The sequence below is a fragment of the Myiozetetes cayanensis genome, unplaced genomic scaffold (genome assembly GCF_022539395.1).
Source record: "Myiozetetes cayanensis isolate MyiCay16 unplaced genomic scaffold, myiCay2020 scf2-11, whole genome shotgun sequence".
Classification (NCBI taxonomy): domain Eukaryota; kingdom Metazoa; phylum Chordata; class Aves; order Passeriformes; family Tyrannidae; genus Myiozetetes; species Myiozetetes cayanensis.
This window is the reverse complement of record NW_026087411.1, coordinates 31,780,882-31,800,916: the sequence shown is the minus strand read 5'-3', so window position 1 is coordinate 31,800,916 and position 20,035 is coordinate 31,780,882. Positions and strand designations below refer to the sequence as shown.

Below are 20,035 nucleotides of genomic sequence, written 5' to 3'. Positions count from 1 at the left end.
ACCATAGGGAATGTCTTGCTCCTGGCACACCAGTTACCAACCTTGTATTTCTCATTGTGGGGATGACTTTTCACATGCTGCTCTGCTGAGATTTGATCTCCAAAAAATTCATGACAGAGCTGGCAATAATATCCAGTGATGGGAATCAGAAACTCAGAGCCTGAAAAGGCCAAAGAAAATTGTCAGAGAAACAAAACTTCATAAATGCCAAGCTCTTAACAAAGTCAGATAAATATATCAAAGAACAACAGCAAAATCTCCAGCAATGTTCTTTTTGGAACAGTTAATGCTGCTCTCCTGGACAGTTACAGTATAGGAACCACCACTACCAGGAACAAACATCTAAAGTGAAGAAGTTGCACTACTATAGTTCAAGAATATTTAAGTGCTCTCCATCCACATTAAGGATGTTCAAGTAGGTTAACATTTCTTACAGTCTTAATCTATTTTCCATCTTTGTGGTATAGTCTGCTCAAACACTAAACACCTGGTTTATAAAAAGAAAACGAGTTTTTCTTTGAAATTCAGCAAGACTGCACCCTTATGCCTACAGAAGCAGCTACAGATTCATCTTTAGCGGGCACTACAAGTACTCAAGAGATAATTAAAATGAGATTGATCACTGGCAGGCCTATTTAGACACTCAGATTTCAAATCTTGCATTAATTTTGAAACCCCTTACAGCTCCTTCCATATGGCTTTCTCAGATTCTCTGCACCCACACTATACCAAGTACTCATCAGTCGTTTTTCAGGGCAACCTCTGCTAAAAGTGTACTGAACAGAAGAGTCTATTGCAAGACTATGTGGAGTACTGTGTGAGATCTGCCCAAACACAGCAAACTCTTGTGATCATGCTCTGAAATCTAATATGTTAGCAAGAATCACTTCAGAACTACACTGGAGACTGAAAAAGTCACCTGGTATGCAAAATAAAAAACTAAATTCTAAAAAGAAGAGAAGGAACCACACTATATTTTCCTACACTCCTTCTTCATGATCTTTTCCACAAGAACAACCAGGAAATTAATTCATGTGCCTTTTATCTAATAAGACAGTATCTATATGTGCTCCTATGCCAAGGTAAAATCCCTTTCTCTGAGCAACTGGAACGTGTTGGAGGGCAAAGAGGGATGATACCCAAGTTAATAAAAACTAACATACCTTTGGCAGGAACCGTTATCTTATCGATGCGTTTTATGGAGTCTTGTTTGGTCTCACTCTGGGTCTTCGAAGCCCAAGGTCTGTTGTAAGGATCCAGGGTCTATTTGCACAGTGACAGAGGTATATAGGCTCATGTATTACACTAGCAAGGCAAGTACACTTGTCTTTTTCCTTTTTAACATCCTTTTAGAACACTGAACATTAAAATCAATGTGTATATATTTACAGGAATTAGTTTTCCTCTCTTTCCCCTCCCATTTTGCAAGTTTACAATGACAAAATAACCTGTGAAAAGGGTACAATGTAAATGATCGCAAAGAACAGGTAAACATAAGAAACACAAGTGGCAAACCCGAGAAAACTGAACACAGGCCCCATTTACACTAGTTGGAACACACTGGTAGCTGTACAACTGCTCAAGTCCAAAATTAGGGGAAAAGAATTTGATAAGCAACTTCTTGGGTTCTTTATAACTACTTCAGGTTCTCTTGTAAAATGTAGCTCTGTGATGTATGTTTTAGTGTTAATATTTATAGCAACATGAAATGCACTTAGTGAAGGAAGCCTGCAACATACCTGTCTGTGTTTCTTATTATGCATGTGTGTGAAAAAGTCAAACATGGTCCCGCAGATGGTATTGCAGTCTTTGCACCAGTGGTTCCCTGCATCATAATATTCATAAATATTGGCCAACTGGAAAGGATGTTTGGAGGACTGTGAAGAGGATTCTGCTGGCTTCGGGCTTCTACCTCTGGGTTTTTCATTAGTAGTTTTTGATTCCTAAATTGAACAAAAGGAAACACTTCTCTAAGACAAGGCAGGACAGACATAATGCTCTAGAATTCAGAACCTGCCTCCAGCAGAAGCCACACACACACACACAAAAAAATGTATCACCTGCTTTTCAGCGCTCAGGTTAATTCCACTGTTTCAGAGAGCTGGTATTGTCGATTAAGATGCTGCGTGGCTGCAGTGAAGAGTTTCCAATAAGGCTCCCAGATGTAATGCTGGATGGTTGTAGATAACCAAGGAACCAATGAACAAATTCCCTATGGCATGCACCCTTCCCATTTTATTGGTTTCACGTAACGATCTGAATAATTCCAATTTACTGCACTAGCCAAAGAGTGCCCAGAAGTTCTAAAATAGTTCACTTAAAAGGATTCAGAAGTTACTGTAAAAGTAGCTTGGATGAAAGCAGAATGGAAAAGGAAGTAAAAATTAGTTGACTGAAAGTATTTAACTCAATCAGCTTTATTGGATTATTTGAGTGTTCCTGAATTCTCCAGAAGACTGGTTGCTTAGTAATAATAGAAGGATGGTGTTTTATTAATTACCTAAGCAAAATAAGGTGAAGGATCTTATGATTTAAACATGTGATGTTTGCACTTACATTGATCTGTACAGATACACAGACATTTCAGGACTCTACCCAAAATTAATACTAAACTAACACTTGTAAGAAAACCAGCATTCCCTGAAATTGATCATGAATGAGCCCTGATAATTATGATTATGATAGTACTAGTTGTATTTTGAGTTTTGAGTTATATTTTCAATGGCTGAAAGCCCATCATGTTATGATTTTTAACCTGTAAGGCAGTCTGGAAAGAACAGTATGTTAACTTAGCAGATTTGAGTTGGTTGCATGATTTCCACGTTATTCACTATCAGTGTTGAACAAATTTACTTAAGCAAATTCAAAATCGTTAAATAACATCTGCCTTACTTGAAATTCCTTACCACCACCCCACACAATATACATTGTAAATCAAGAAATGAAGAGACACCCAGGCCACTATGCACCCCACAGATATCCCAAAACAATCTAGTTCTTGGAAGCAGAGTACCAAGTGACCCAGTGAATATTTGCATGTGTTCTGTCTACCAGAACACTTAAAGCTGACATTCTCTTAAACAGTGAGATCAACTTATGATCTACAGGAAGTGCATGGAAAGTTGTTTATGATGTCTGAGAAGCATCAATGTTAATGTTATTTACAGACATACACCCACCCAATATATCCTATAAAAATATTATCTCAATCAGAACTTTAGAAAGACAATGCTTGTCACATGGATAGGTGACAGACAACTCTTAGCTCCAGTTCGTGCTTTACCCCTGCTCAAAGATGCTTTTATAATTTCCTGCTGTCTAAAGCCCAGACAGGGTGATCTGTTTGTTTAGCACAGTAACACCATCTTCACTTCTGCACTATGGAACTGTACAACACACAGACACAGGTTCAGCAGCAAGGGACCACAAGGTACCTTGCAGATAAGCAGAAAGGCAGATGCCCTTAGGTTGGCAGAGTCAACCGATCTCAGTGTCAACAGGCCTGCACGACCTTTCTTTTCATGAAAAAAAGTTAACAATCAGAACTACAAGGTGAATATTAGAGGCTAAAGGCAGCGCCCCATGTGCCTACATATGTCCAAAAATATTAAATAATCCTGTGCAGAACTCAAAATTTTCTACATTAAAATAAGGAACTATGAAAAGGACATCATTATGGGTTTGGACGATACAAACAATGCAAGTGAAAATAATGGAAAGTATATTCACACATGCCATATCCCTAGAAAAGAAAGCTATATAACTTAATGCAATGTAGGACATAACAGATGTTGTTGCCTACTTTAGTTTTACAAAGTGGTGACTGAAGCAAATGATTTTCCAAAAGTAAGTGGACAGTAAACTTCAGTGATATTTCGAGAAACAGCAAAATCAAAACCAAAAGCAAGTCTTTAAATGGAAGATATCTAGTTAGAGTTCTCTGAACCAGACCATGATAAATCATAAGGAAAAGTTTACAGGATACATAGATTTGAGTGACCTTGCAGGAAATAACAGAATCACAAAATGGGTCGGGTTGGAAGGGAACACAGCGGGTCACCTGGTCCAACCTCCATACTCCAGCAGGGTCATCCTGGAATACGTGGCACAGGATTGCATCCAGTTCTAAGTATCTCCTGTGAGGGAGACTTCACAATCTCTCTGGACAATCTGTTCCAGTGCTCAGTCACCTGCACAGTAAAGAAGTTCCTCCTCATGTTCAGGTGGAACTTCCTGGGCATTAGTTTCAGCATATTGCTTTTTGTCCTATTGCTTGGCACTGCGGAACATAGCCTGGCTCCAGCCTCTTGGCACCCTCCCTTTGGATACTTCTAGACATTGAAGAGGGCACAATCGTTCTTATGCATCTTACCCTACTAACATTTTCCTCTCTGCAAAAAATATATCCAGTAGGGTCAACACAAAATGCACCTACAATCTCCCACCAGCTATTTCTGTTACGTATTTGAATAAACATCTGAAAAGCAGGATAAATAATTTTCTGAATATGTGCATAACCTTTCAGATGCTGGTATCATACACTACTTCCAAAGTAAAAGCTATCTTCTGGAATGCAGTACACCTGTTTTGGTACATCCAGCCCTCAGTAGTACAGACTGTGTAAGAGAGACCATACTCATGCATACTGACATTTCTTAAGAGAGAACACGTAGCACATACAAAATGATCATGTTAAGCTGACAGTCATATGTGAGTCTTGAGATTTGTTACTATCATTACCCAGTGAGAAGATCAACATGCTCCAAACTTGCAGAGAGCTTTGCTGCTACAAACACTCATCCTTGAAAGGCCATGCCAGAAATGTTGTACAGAAAACATCTGTCCTCCTGGTATGGCAATGAAACCAAACAGCTACAAACACTCGTGATACTGTTCAATCCAACCAATGCTTCAGCAAAACCAAGATCAAAACCAGTAAGTGATATTAAACTGCACAAACCCCCGAGGGAAATTATAAACACTGATACATTGACTCTCATCTGCATCACCATCAAAACCAGTGTATGAGATGTGGTAACAAATGACATCAAATGATCCTCTAGTAAATGTTTGGGACCAGGTGTCTCCCCAGTGCCCTCTTCTCTTAGTGGGAAAATCATTAGCACACAAGCCATAAGACTTTACCTTGTTGGAGGAAGATGTTTTCTCCACACCTTTTGCATTTTCTGACTTGCTGTTCTTTTCTGAAGAATCTTTAGTTTCCACAGATGGTTTCCGGGGTTTTTCAAATATGTTAATCCCCAGGATTTGTGCTACTTTGTCAAGCTCAGACTGCTTCTTGTCAGCTGCATCAGATTCTTTATGCAGCTCTGCAATCTCCTTCATAATATTCTCCTGTAGTCTGTTCACCTCAATCAACAAGGGGTCTTTGTGTCCGTCCTTCTCACGACGTTTTTTCCTCAACATCTCTCCTGAGCCAGTCAAGGAAGTTGAAGAGTCAGAAATGCAACAGAAAAATTGACTTAAGATCTGTACAATTCCAGCAACAAGTAAAATACTGATATAACATAGTGCAGTTAAATCTTGACTATAAAGTTGTAAAGATGGAAGTGACTCTCAGGTACAGCATCACTAAATCTGCATGATCTGCCTTCTATAAGGACTGCTTTAATATAAACCCTAACAGAGGCACCATAATCCTCAAGAGTATCTATTTAATAATCACTATTTCCCTGGGTGACCAAACAAGTAGAAGTTAAATTTTATATTTTAACCTGAAAGTATCACTTTTCAAAGGTGAGGCAAATTAGTATTTACTTGAACCAAATAAGATCTAAAGACAAAAATGTAGTTCTGTCTAGAGAGGACTTTTCCATCTCCAGATAAGATTCATGAAAAATTGAAAGGCACAATGACATTTTATTTTTTATTTCTCATTTCTAATAAAGAAGCACTAAAATGCACAAAGTGCAATTAATTTAACTTAACAAGCTGCCAAAGGAGATGCAAGAGCAACTGTTTGCTTCAGTGTAACAGCCAAATTTTGACGCAATTAATTTTAATATAGTAATTAGGTCAGTGCTTTCTCAAGAGTTTTTCATTGCCAGGAGTATGAAAATACTGTTACAGACTATTATTATTTCAGTCTCCACTTCTCCTAGAAGGCACCAGAATTTGTGACACACGCCAATCAGGAAAAAAGATGCAGGGGCTGCAGGGCGGGTAATGCACTTTACCTTGCTGTTTACGAAGCCTGTCCAGTTCAGTCTTGAGATAGTAAAGCTTCTTCTGCCGTGCTTCTCGGTCATTCTTCAGTTTTTCTCTCTCTTCTATCACCTAAATAAATTGGAAGGGATGTTCTTCTCTTTCCAACACAAGTTAATCAGTCTTGCAAGAATGGCAGCAAGACCTCAGTTTGCCAGACACAGAACACTGCTCACCATTCTCAGAATATTCTAGAGAATTTTAACACAATGAATTCACCTCTTCATATGTATCTGAAGGTACCTATATAGTGTGGTCATGCTTCAGCCCTATACGTAGGTAGTTTTTTTTCCTTTGGGCAGTGTATTCCCCAAAACTGCTCTGTTTGTTGCACCGCTTCCCAAGGCAGAAGCTCAGCTGACTATCTTGTACAGGGCAAAGCAAGATCAGTGCTAGATGGCTCTTCAAAACTCGTGCAGTATCTCTACAGCTAGCATGCTCCATCAGCTTTCACAGCCCTTCACCTTGCCTCCTGCTTTGACTCTGGACAATTTTAGCTATTATTTAGGTTTCTGCTTCAATCTGATCATAACTGTCTGAAATGAAACACCAGGATGAACTTTGTTTCTTGCTCAATAAGGTAAACTGTGACATGAGGAGCTCACAAATCCATTTTTCACTGATTTTCATTGATTCTCACAGAAGGAAACAAAGTAATATGGCAAAATGAAGCCCGAAAAGTTCTTTCAATTCCTTTTTCAGCTTTATTTTTCAAGAGACAAATCCCAATTTTTACCTTCCCAATGCTCTTAAAATTGACTACTTACTCCTTCCTTGAACAAACAACGAGTGGCTCAAGGTTTTGACTTCCCTAGACAACCACTACTACTAATGGCAATGTAAATGGTGGCAGGATCCTTCCTGGAGTAAGCCCTGGAAGTAGTTCTACCAACACAGCTAGGCCACATCTTAAAATGCCGTAAGCTTTTGTGTGCTATTTTTTTTATTCCCAAAACACCATTTTCTCATAATGGGTTTTCTGCAGCGTGGGGACATCAACTGGAGCATGCAAGTTTTTATACTGCAAGCCACGCCAGCAAAAAAAAAGGTGCACTCAGCCCAAGTCAAAGATGTCTGGTAGTGCAGAAAAGTCCTAGAAGTTCTACCAAGACGTAGAGGTGAGTTACCAGGGTATGTCAGGGCAGGAGAAAACCACACACCTTTAGCCAACAGACTTCTGCCAAAAGTACCGGATTTCATTAAGTACAAAATTTCAGTCATGTCAGCTGAAGAAATTATTCCTGCAAGGAATAAAAGCTCACTTATTTGCTGATGTAGCACTTTGCTTAAGTGAAGAGAAGGCTCTGGGAAGAGCTTGGAAAAAAGATGAGGACAGATATTTCACCAAGGCATGTAGTGACAGGACAAGTGGCAACAGTTTTAAACTAAAACAGGGTAGATTAAACCTAGATAGATACAAGGAAGGATATCTTTAGAATGAGGGTGGTGAGGCACCAGAACAGGTTGCCCAGAGAGGCTGTGGACTCTCCATCCCTGCAAGTGTTCAAAACCAGATTGTATGGGGCTTTGAGCAACCTGACCTACTGGAAGGTGTCCATCCCACTGGTAGGGGGCTTGGAACTCAACGATCTTTTAAAGGTACCCTCTCACACAAATCATTCTATGCCCTTATTTTAACCACAAAGACTGAGTGGGCATCAGTTTGAAAATACAAACAACTTCTGGGAATCTTGCAGTTCTTTTACAGTTATGTAACTACAGTTTCCTACTTTAAAATACATTCTTCCCCACTACTCTCTAATTATTGTGCAAACCAAGGTAACTAGAAGATGAAAACATTAATACACATAACCTGAACTGGTGTCAGATGCTCCAAATAAAGAACAGTTTCCCTTAAGTTCTTCTCATTTTGCTATTTTTGTAAGAATTAATATAAATGTAGAGGGAAAATTGTATGACATGGTGAATTTAATGATATATTTTAGTATGTATTTAAGAATGTCTAATATAAATATAATCATGTTATGATATGCCATGTTCAGATGAAGCCTCCTGTGTTTCAGTTTATGCCTATTGCCTCTTGTCTTGACACTGGACATAAGTGAAAAAAGCCCAGTTTCATTTTCTTTCCACTGTCCCTTCAGGTATTTATATATCGCTAGATATCTTCAGGTATTTCAATAACTAAGGCTCAGTGGAATAAAGCCAAGCTGTGGCCATCATGTAATTTCTCTGCAAGATTTTGGCCGGTCCAAGAAACTTCAACTTTGTGTTTGATTTCATCTGTTCTGCCATAGCCCATGCCATACAACTTTGGGGGATTTAAAATGCATTTTTTAAATTGTCACAGATTAATACAGACAAATGCTTAGAAATCTTTAACAAAAGTAAATTTAGTCGAACTGTTTTTAAACTGGAGCCACTCACGAAAAAAAGAAAAGGTGTACCTGAAGAGGAAAAGCTTCCACCCCACCTATCATGCAGTGCAATACACTTTGATGTATTAGAGTATGTAGCATACCTTCTGCTTTTGAGCTGCCCGATTTTTTTCATCCGACATCCTTTCTGTGGTATTTTTGAGAGGGTGTGAAGACAGACGAAGGGGCGCTTTGGAATGAGAAGGAGTGGTAGGGACTTGAACGAGCACAGAACCATCTCTTTTTACATCAGGGACATCCTTTCCCAAGGACACTGTCTCAATCACCCGGAGATTGGGACGTGTGGGGTTCGCTGTCATGGCCATCGTAAGAAGGCCATGAGCTTCTGGCAGTGTAGGGTTAGGCTGCTGGGCAGGGGGGTACATGGGCCAGCCGGGAGCTGCATACGCCATATAATGCCCATATGCATCGTATCCTGGAGGAGCTATTGTGGGAGGTGGATAGTTTTGGGGCATTTGAGTGGGAGTGTAGTGGGAATAGCTGGGAATTTGGTATTGGGCAACAGAAGTAGGTGTAGGTGGCAAACTAGGAGGAGTTGGTGGAACTGAGGGAATGAGAGAGACAGAAGGAAGAGGCTGTTCTGGTGCACATGGAGGTATATCCTGTCCCACTGGCTTGTTCTTAGTATATTCTGATTTCTGAAGAGAGGATGCATCTTTGGACTGCTGAAAAGAGACCGGAGGCGACGCTGAACGCTGCTGGCCTGACTCGGGAGAACGAGTGTCACTCCGGCTGCGCCGCAAGTCCCAATGGTCCAGTCTGCGAGTGTCTGAAGAGCGACGATCTGGAGAACGAGATGCCAATTTTTTGCCATGAAGGCGTTCCTGGGTACGGACAGCCAGTTTTCCAATTTCAGCAACACCAATGTCAAGCCCAATGGTTTTGAGTAAGTCGTGGATCTTTGCATACTCTGCATTTGGCTCTTCTAAAGCATCCAGTTTGACAGCTGGAGCAGGAGAAGGAGGTGGGCTCGTTTTCTGGACTATTATCTCATTGCCACAACTCACTGGGGGCTTCTGAACAGGGAGAGATTCCATTTTGGTCTCCTCATCCTCATCACCATAAAGAAATTTCTCTTCATCCTCAATGTCAGGAAAGCTACGCCTCCTCTTCTCCTGAGCACTTACAGAATCAGCCATCATGCCCAGAATTCGGGAGAAACCACTGCCATCCTGACTGGCCCTCTCATGAGGTAGCAGGAAGTCAGTATGGCGATCAGCGGGCTCTGACTTGGCTTCTACCTTTTCTTTGTGACTTAAGAAGCTCCCAAACTTTTCTTCAAACGTGAAAGTGTCTTTGGGAGGCCCAGAAAGTGGGCTCCACTCATATAAATCTTCACGCAACTCCTTGTTTGCAGACTCCACAAGAGAGTCTTTGTTAAACCGTTTGAGAAAGTTCTCCACTTCAGAGGCAAAAGGAGCCACGTTGTTGCTCTGGGGCAGAGATGACTGACTGGAAAGAAGAGGAAGATCCTTGCTGGGAGCCGGACTGCTTGAAAAGCTCTCAGGCTGAAAGAGAGAAGGTACTATTTACTACAAGGCCTTCTGAGGCGACTGTGCACTGTTAATTCCTCGAGTTCAAGTTGAATAAAAGAGTTAGAAAAGACAATATACAGTTCAAAGAGAACACAAACAGAAGATTACAAAACAAGTTGCCTGATGATTCTGTAAGGACATGGCCAGCAATGAATGCTTATCTCAGAGAATACACAAAATCACTATTTAATTTCACAAATTTTTTGCAATCAAAAAACTTTTACCTTTTAAATTGAAATCCTGCAACATAGTTTTGGATATGCTTTGAGTTTAGTCACAGTGAAACAGGCTTTCAACACCTTAAAACAGTTAAAAACAACTGCACTAGGGTTATTCCCAGTCTTCTTCAAATATTCACAATTAAAGGCATGTGAATAGCATTTCCAATAATAGGTATGGAATGGGATCATCAGAATTGGAACACTCCTGAGATGAACATGTCACTGTCAAACCAGCACTGATCAGCACAACAGGCAAATCAAAATGACACAAGAAAAGTCAATTTCTAACAGTGGTCACAGTCACGTGTCTTTCCAATGTTCTAACTTTGAGACAACTGGTTTTGGTTGGGTACAAATTAAGTAGGACTGACCCCAGCTCTACAGTCCAAAGGGGAAAAAAAAGGAAACTCCAAAGATGTTTTCAGACAGAGGTACTGGGGATGCATTAGGCAGTTCTCTAAGTCTATAAGGAAACAAGAAGGAGAGACTGTGACAGACAAAGAGCTTTGATCAATGTCCTGACTGCCTGTGTTACTAGGAGTGTCAGCTTTTCTATAAAAGCTAACCCAGATCTCAGCATCCTGGGCTGGATTCCCACAAAGACATTTTATTCTGTCTCAGGTTATATATATATATATATATATATATGATTCTTGATTACATGCCTTCACCATTAGAGTTTCTAATGCAATTCTAACTTGTGTAGGTCTGCAAAAAGACACCTGTCCTCTTAAAGACAGGAAAATGTAAAGATTTGGTCTTTCTGTTTTGGAAATCAAACTAATATTCTGTATCATAAAGTAATAGTTCTGGAAAGTAGAAACATACAGACAGACTGACAGAGACCAAACCTGAATAGGAGACTCTACTTCCATCTCCACTCGTTTCTTCAAAATAGATTTTTTGGGCATGGGTGGGATTTCTTCAGGCCTGTATGTATACCGAGGCTCAGAAGTCTGTAGTGTGTTAGTCAAGCCAGGGATCGCATAGCCACTGCCTGAAACATCATGATTCACATTTCTGCTACGCTCTTCTTCTTCTCTTTTCCTCCTTGCACGGTCAAGCTCTCGGAATTCTTCATTCAGGTACGATGGGCTCAGGCTCCTACTACGGCTGCGGCTTCGTCTGCGGTAGTTCCGTGTTCCTGATGAGAAACCCTGATGCTCTCCGCTCACACCATGCATCTTCTCATCCTTTTCATACCGCGGACGCTTTATTTCTCGTCCCCTCTCTTCCGGCCTCAGTGGGTAAGGGGATCTCCTCAGTTTGTCACCATCTCTGTCAGATCCACGAGGCAGCTCTTCTCGCCGGCCATAATGTGGACTGTAATCTGAGCGGTGGAGGAAAACATCTCGGCTGCGGTAGTCCTCATCGTGCCTCACAGGGAAGGGACTCGAGGGTTGATCTTCATGTGATGGGTATCTCTCAAGGCCTCGAGGACATGTGAGGCCTCTAGTGAATATTGGACCATCAGCCATATCATCCCTGTGTAAGATAAGCACAGAATAAACAAAAGGACTTGAATCAGAGTAAATTAAGCCTTACTCCTACTCAAGGGTAAGAAATTTCCAAATTGGTTTCAGAATAACATCTCCATCACTAAACAGAATCAACACTCTATGTATGTAAAAGGCAGGGTAGAGAGAGAGGGAGACTTATTTTTAACAGTACTGTTCACCTGCAAACACAGTGACATGAACAATTCAACTGCAGGATAAGAGCGAGCCTTGAAAAACTGACAGAATGGATTTATTTCTGTGAATGTGAAAGACTACACGTTTTAAAAAAACTTACTATCATATTTCAGACCACAATCCCTCTCTTCCCTTCTCCCGGCAAGATGCCAAGGTCAAATTTCATGTGAATTATTCAAGATATAATTCAGTTTCACATTGGCAAGTGCAGCCAGATCCTTCTTTTATCTTCAGCTGTGGACAAGGACTACAAATTCTAGCTACATTTTCTCTTGCAACAGATCTGTAGACAGGATTGTCACTAACCACATTAATGGCTATACCCAAAAAGACGCACAGTTTCTGATATCTATGAACAAGGGAGAATAAGTGTTACAGTATCATTCATTTGTGCCAGCCCCTGCATTATTACACACAATGGACATGCAACTGGCACGACATCAGAGTAACCAGCTTCTTCTCTGGGAGTATTTTCTTTTGGACCAATTCCTACACACATCTCCAATTAGGCGTACTGTTTTAAGTAAAGCCTTTTTCTCCACCCCTAAAAACTTCGCTGGGACTCTTCTTTTAGATAAGGCAGAAATAAACCAAACCACTTTACATTTACCAGCTGCTGGCTAATTTTATTCATTCATATTTCAAAATCTAGCAAGATCCTCCAAGAATGTGAAGAAAATGTGCTTCTTAAGTGAAAACAATGGGACAGAAGCAGCTTCCCTGAGTGATCAACATATAAACTCCAGACAAACTATGTACTATGGCCTGAATCCTCAAAAGTCACCTCCTCCTACTCAGAAAGGTCCCCCCATATATCTGAGAAGCACAAATCCAGTCATGCCAGAAGATACCTTCAAAAAAATATGCAGATAAATTACAGCCACAGTTTTTAAAATCAGACTAAGGAATAACAGACATGCACAGACAAGGTTTTTTTCTTCAGTATTTTTATAGTTTACACACGCATATTTAAGAACAAAATTAACACAAAATATCACTTCATCTCTAACCTGCATCACTGCAAAGCATTCATTAGATACTTTATCAGTTCAACACATCTTATAAAGCAAAACTGGCATACACCTGTACCTGTATGCCAAAACTGGCATACACCATATTAACAGTATCTTTCCAATTTCCAGCAAACTACCCGTATTTCCCTCTTTCAAAAGCACAAAAGAGATCTAAAAAGTAGCTAAAATTAGATTTCATACATAAATAATGTTGTTTACAACCTATATAAAGGTATGTCTATTTCCAGTGTCACCTTCTCTGAGAGCCTGCTAAACCTGTACAAGCTGCATGAACAAACCTGGTGGAGTAGCAGATGTATTTCACCATACACCTTTGCCTGATTTTTGTGCCAATAAAATGATTTGAATGCATGCCTGGCAACTGTCACCTACAATTCAAATACTCTGACTGCAGTGACAAAGCAGAGGGAGTATTTAATCATACTTTGGAAAGAAAGGAACAGCAAACCTACTATATTTACAACTAGAAAGATGTTCCAAATATGCTCTGAACAGCTAAGATGCAAGTTAAACCCCAAGTATTAAATACAGGTGTGAGAAAAAGGATTACTTGCCTTACATGAACTATGGTATGTCACGTAATTGGTTTGGATACTTTCAGCCAGCAATGTCCACTACTGGCTATTGCATCCTTGAGACAGGATACAAGGTGGTACCACTGTGACCATCCTAATTCCTTCACCAACACAAAATCCATAAATTACTGGAATTTGCAGTCTCAGAGAAGGTAAACAGACAATAGGCTACATAGACATGATGCCTCAGAGAACTACAACTAGTGTAAGGTAATTTATTTTCTGGCATATTTATTCACAGAAACAGAAATAAATAATGGTATTTTGCCATCAGCAACCAACAGGACTCCCCTTTAACACAGTCTTTAAAGAGGAAATCAGATGAGCTGCTCACACTCAAGCCAACTGCTACTTCTGACATTATGCCCAAAAAATGCTATTTAAGAACACAGCTTAATGCAGACCAAGTGTCTGCAGGCATATGGTCTATCTTTTGTATTAACCTCAGGTGAAAGAATTAGTGGGGTGTTCTGTGTAGCTTATGCCAGCTCAGGTAGTAGTAGAATGTCTTAAAAATACTGAGAGTGGAAGAAGAGGGAGACAGGGAGAGGGATAAGATTTACTCTTCGTTTTGATAAACTGAGATTCTGGAAGACAAAAAAATACTAATCTGTTGAAGTAGAAGACTGAAGCTGCTCAGATGACCTTGAAGACACAGGCCAGCAGCATTCAGGATGCCTACACAGACATGTGCAGGCCAGCTGCCCTAGAAACTTGGGGCAAGTTCTAACAGATGTTCTAGGATGAACCTGTATGTGAATACACTCTGAGAAAGTTACCTCAGGCATCCTGAAAATCCACTGCTGCAATAGACTCTAAAATCATCCCTGATTTCCATCCTTTGTATTTTATTTCTTTTATAGGCTAATGAACTTCTCTACCATCTCAAGGCCCTACAACTTAGGGAGAATAATTTGTCAAAGTGATTGCCTGAAATCTCTAAGTAGAGAAGTTAGCAAAAATAGCTGAGAATAACTAAATTCAGAATTATTTGCTCCAATTACTTCAAAATTTGAAGAGACATCTTCAGAAAACACTCTATTTTTTCTTTTCTTTTTTTTTTTAATTAGAATGAGAACATCTCACATGGCAAATAAGAATGTGATATGACTAGGATTAAATCCAATGATGATTCACAATAAGGACCACTTTAAAACCAGTGACAGATATAAAGTCAGTGTCCCGGCACCAGGGCAGCCTCTCAGAGGGGGAAAAAATATATGCTGAAAAATACTTGATAAACAATGTATACTTAACCCAATACCAAGTGTCTTTTGAAAACAACCAAAATGGCTAGCAATGAGGAAATCTGAAATACAGAAGCAGTACCTATATGATTTAGGAAAAGCTAATGGATGACTAGGTTGTCACATACTTTACGCTTCTGGACAATGGGCATCACTCAGACAAGTGCAGGCAGCACAGACAGATTAGACAGAAAAAGGAAATGTAAAAACATGAAGTTCTTGTATATGTACACTACAAATACATAGGAAGTCACTTAAAAACTAAAGTCTACATGGTCTCCCTTTCTCTTATTCTCATTCTGACTCATCTGTCACTTTTATACCTTCTTTGGAGTTTATTCTGACCATTTTTTTTATATCTGTGGGTTCTGTAACAGAGATAAAGTCAAAGTTCTTCATGACTTTTATGTTAAAATAAACTCCACTATATCTGATGTTACTTCTAATTGTTCACCACAAAACAGGTTAAATATAAAACCTCACTTGAGAAAAGGAAGCAATGGGACAAACACCATCACCCCTCAACGCCAAATATTCTTAATTTGTCACAGAAGTGCCAGTTCTCCTACACTACATACCAGTTCCTTCTTCCAACCACTGTTTTCTCCCTGGGCATATGCACTCATTTCATTCAGAAGACTGCAGACTGCACAGGGGATTTACAAATTGAACACTGATCCCAGGAGAACTGAGGTAAAGGCATAAAAGTGACAGTACTGAAACTAAAAACATGGTTTTCTACACCTGCTGAAACTTAACTTTACACCTGAGAAAGAGGAAATTCACTTATTCTGCTTACTTCCCTCTCTCTCTTTGTTTTGTTGGTTTTTTTTTAACAGTTGCTGATATTTGCATCAGAAATGAAAGTGATAGTGGTTTTTTCTGTGCTGGTTGCTTATCCCTGACCTGAAACTGTAAATGTGCTCTGGGGCACAAACTATGCCATCTTTAGCTTCACAAATCAAGACAAAGAGAATTATTTTATTTGCAAAAGTTTTCTGATTTTATTTCTTTTGCCAGATCATAACTCTTCTCCTACTGGAGGCAAAGATTTCCAAACAGTATCTACTAATACTTACACTTCTCTGTTCACAGCAGTATTTTTAACACAAAAGAAGTCTCTTCATTAACTGTTTCTCTCTAATTTCAATCAAGGGATCCTAAGAATTCTAACCCTTGTTTTATTATGTATGAGACTGTCTGACTACATTCATTTCTCTTCTACAGGGTTTTTAAAATCAAAATAACAATCTTCTTCAAGCTACTCTAAGGTTTTTTATAAACTAGTCTCAAAAATTAGAAAAGCAGATGATTCGTCCCAATAAATGAGCAAGCTGAAGTTTTACACTATCCTTATGATAAACAACCTTCCTTTTAGTAAGGACTAGATAGGTTTGTAAGAAACAGAAGGAGGTGGCTGAAGCAGTGAAATATCAAATGAAGTGTCTCCCTGTGACGTCCAACCTTTTAAGGGGAAGGAAGCACCTAAGGGTGGAACATCACCCTCCCTCCTGCAATACATACTGTGCATGTTTAGTTTATACGGGGTTAAGATGCAGTTGACCAAAATTAAAGAAATATCCGTTTAGTTACTATGAACACAGGCAGAGACTTTTGTTCAGGAATTCCCTGCACCACAACTTGCCAGAGGCTGCAGGAGTATTCCCAGGAAGCATCACTACATGCTTACCCGTCATTCCCTAGGCATTCCCTGGGCTAATTAGATGTTTGGGCCAGTAGAGCCACTCCCCTGCTGTTTCACCCACTCGAATGAATGCCCATCTGTGGAGGTCCATACCTGTCACTCAGGTTATCAATTGGTGAGCCCAGTCTATCAGGCAGCCTCCTCCGCTCCGGTGTGCCAATGCAATACCGGTCATTACCAACAGTAATCCACAAACTGTGTTCCAGTGAAGACTCAGAGCGGAGACTCGGTGAACGTCTCTGTAAATTGAAGAAAGAGTGCAAGCCCATCAATCAGGGAATTTTAATCTCAGCTACAGAAAGGCAAGTGACTCTGCTCTGCTTAATAAATGAGACCTGGGGTGGATGGACCAATTTAAAAAATCAAACTAGAAAAGCAACTGTTCCAAATATTTCCATCGTCTTCAGTTACTTAAGAAACAGGAGGGCATTGACTGAGTTTAATTTCTCATCCCAGATGCTAATAACATGCTCCATATTTAAATTGTCTAGAAGAGAAATTTTCAACTTAAAAATACATTCCATAAAGCACCATTTCAGAAAGCATAAAAACAGAGAGAAGTTCACAAAGTCCCAGATTTGCTACTCTCCTTCTTTCTTTGTAGAGAAGCAGCAGCTAAATAAACATGGAATAAAAAACACTGCCAGGAATTTCTTAATAAAAGTATCTGGATTTCTGGACCTTTCCAAATTCAGTAACAACAGGAACCAAAGTATAAACCATTGTAAACAAATATTTTCCTAGTAGTCATGGTTTCAACAGTTTTTCTCACCTCATGCTGCTTTCAATAGATAAACCCAATAGATAAACCCAACATAATACTAAAAACACCAGTGACACTAGAAACACCTTCTATAATAGAATTCTCATTACCATTATTTATTATTGGTAGAGATAAATCAGAGCTAAGTAAAGTTCCCTTTGAAAAATCTAAGGCAGAGAAGGCCTGAGTAATTGCCTCTGCATGGATCTTCCATTGGACACATACACAGTACAAAAAATGTCATTATTTGTAAGTTTTGCTTAACCAGATACACCTCACATTATTCCAGAATATGGCATTAGAATACAGGAATGATCAAAGTAACGGGAGTTTCATAAGAAACAGATGACACTGCCTGAAGACAGAGATACGTGATTTGCTTTTTTAAACCAACACAATTTAGATCCTGCTTAACACAAAGCAATGCACCAGTTTCAATTCTGCCAAACCAGTCATGCACCACATATTGCTTTCACTGCAGAAAATTGCAGTACCAAGCAGCAGGTGCACTATATTTATTGTCTGCATCCACCCCAAGAACATGCAGCAGATTCAACTCAATCCTCCAAGAGAGCAAAAGAACAGGACGTAATCTCCAACAAGAAAGCAAGGGAATTCCCTCACACATTTGCCTGAACAAAATTCACTTGCGGTACAAATCTGCACTAGAATCCATTGTGCACATAATGTTATTCAAATATAACGCATTAGTGATTATTGGTTTGTTCTATTAATCTGAATCTCAGCATTTATCAGAAGACATTTTAATTACTTTTTAAGGTCAGCTGTATTGTACAGCACAGCCTGATCCTGCAACCGCCTGGCTGAGAGACACAACATATACAAGGTGCATGTGTCTCACACAAACACACTCTGAAGGCTCACTTGTGCTCATTATAATGCCGAATTTTGACAGCTGCCTCAAGAAGTGACTATCTTCGAGGGCATCTTCTTGTCATCAAGACTTTTAGCAAGTTGGGCACATAGATGACAACCATCTCCACTGAAGAGAGAGAAGTGATGATTACACCTCAGAACAAACTGGGCAAAAGAAAGAAGTAGTTTTCATTAAGAAAGTTAACGATATTAGGATTGCCTGTGACGCCCTACAGGTTGCCCAGAGAGAGCAGTTACAGCAGTATATATTTGAACTTCATGATTTTTTTTTCCCCCAGTTTGAGAAATTTCAGTTTTAAAAGGTTTTTGCATTTGGAGCTTTGAACACCACCACTAGTCATTCCTACCTATGCACTGCACTGCATTTCTCTCCTTCCTGTTCTGTCATCTAAACCACAGTTACTACTGCCACATTGCTGAACAGGTTGCACACCTGCTCATCATTTCTCCATTCTTTGTTGACCCAACATGCTCCTATCCTCTAATCTCAGCCAATTTTCTTACAAGAAAGCAAAGAAGCTTAGAGAAACTACAAAAACAACAAGCACACAGATCAGCCAGGATAAATAAAAGCAGCATGTGTCAGCCTTGCAAAAACGAATAGAAGTCCACCAAAATCTCTCACTGTAAAGCCCTGACCTTCCTCTTCTCCATTACATTTTTCAGTACTCACCCCAAACCTTTGCTGTCACTCCACGTTCTTCCAGTCACCACAAGGTTTTCCCCAGCTACTAAGAAACTAACACCATCCATACTTATAATGTCCAATATGTGCAATACACACAGCTCCACTGGCAGTCAGCATCCCAGCTATGCATGAGAAAATATGCAACAATGCTGATAGCCTAGGAATCCATGCAATCTAGCTCACAAACAAACAAGCCCCAAAACAGAATCACGAAAACGGAGCAAGAAATCTCTAAGGCTGCTCCTTTCATACTCCAATTCATTTGAAGGATAAGGACATTAACACAGAGCTTGCACTCAAATCTCTTCTGCATTTCAAGCCCATGCCCTTACCTCATCAGTGTCTTCATTCCATACACTGTATCTTCCACCCTTATGCATATATTCCCCTCTTGCAAGTCCTCTTTCCTTGTTGCAGCTTAAATTCCTATTCTTCAGGCTTCTGTCTGAATTCATCTCCTTTCAGTGACAGCTCCAAAATCTCACTAACGCATCTGTCTAACTTTCTACATTTGCACACTCTGCATCCTCAAACTTCTGAGAAGAGGGGGTTTCAAGTCATAAAAACCTAAAGATTTTATTAAAACTTTACCCAGTCACAATGACCTAACTTATCTGCCGTCTGTTTTGTTTCCATCACACATAGTTCCTTCCGCTCTTCGGAAAACATCAACATAATCCCAGCTTTTATCTCTCTCTAATTAATGCTACTTCTGTAAATAGTACTTTTAAAAAGTAAACCAAACCTGTATGTGTATTTTATGCTTTATAACAGCACTTTGAAAGAAGTAGTGTTGGTCAAACAGTTGCTGGGGGGCAAAAGTTACCATATAAAACGTGCACATTATACACTCTAAGAATTACTTATACTGGACTTTAGCAAATGCAAAAAGAGCTCCATTTAATTGTCTCAAAATCCCTTCCATTGTGAGAGTTCCTTTCTAGAAAAACATTTTCCTTAAATGCATAACATTTTTGTAAATCAACAAAAAATCCATTTGGATCGGCAGTTCAGCATTAGCTAGCCTGCTGAAGTCTACTTTCTAGGGTTAA

At 39.7% G+C, this 20,035-nt stretch overlaps 1 protein-coding gene across 2 annotated transcripts in view; it reads right to left on the bottom strand.

The window, feature by feature from the left end:
* The window catches only part of ZNF318 (zinc finger protein 318), a 32,125-nt gene that overhangs the window by 9,882 nt on the left and 2,208 nt on the right, over nucleotides 1-20,035 (bottom strand). For both annotated transcript variants that reach the window (XR_007628811.1, XM_050314288.1), the window contains exons 2-9: nucleotides 16,729-16,874; nucleotides 11,232-11,865; nucleotides 8,708-10,132; nucleotides 6,198-6,297; nucleotides 5,146-5,432; nucleotides 1,740-1,943; nucleotides 1,164-1,263; nucleotides 42-160 (exon numbers count right to left, since the gene is read on the bottom strand). Coding sequence is in view for 1 of the 2 variants with exons in the window: in XM_050314288.1 (XP_050170245.1) it covers nucleotides 42-160; nucleotides 1,164-1,263; nucleotides 1,740-1,943; nucleotides 5,146-5,432; nucleotides 6,198-6,297; nucleotides 8,708-10,132; nucleotides 11,232-11,865; nucleotides 16,729-16,874 (3,015 nt within the window). In the remaining variant the exon portion in view is untranslated. The remainder of the gene's footprint in view (nucleotides 1-41; nucleotides 161-1,163; nucleotides 1,264-1,739; nucleotides 1,944-5,145; nucleotides 5,433-6,197; nucleotides 6,298-8,707; nucleotides 10,133-11,231; nucleotides 11,866-16,728; nucleotides 16,875-20,035) is intronic.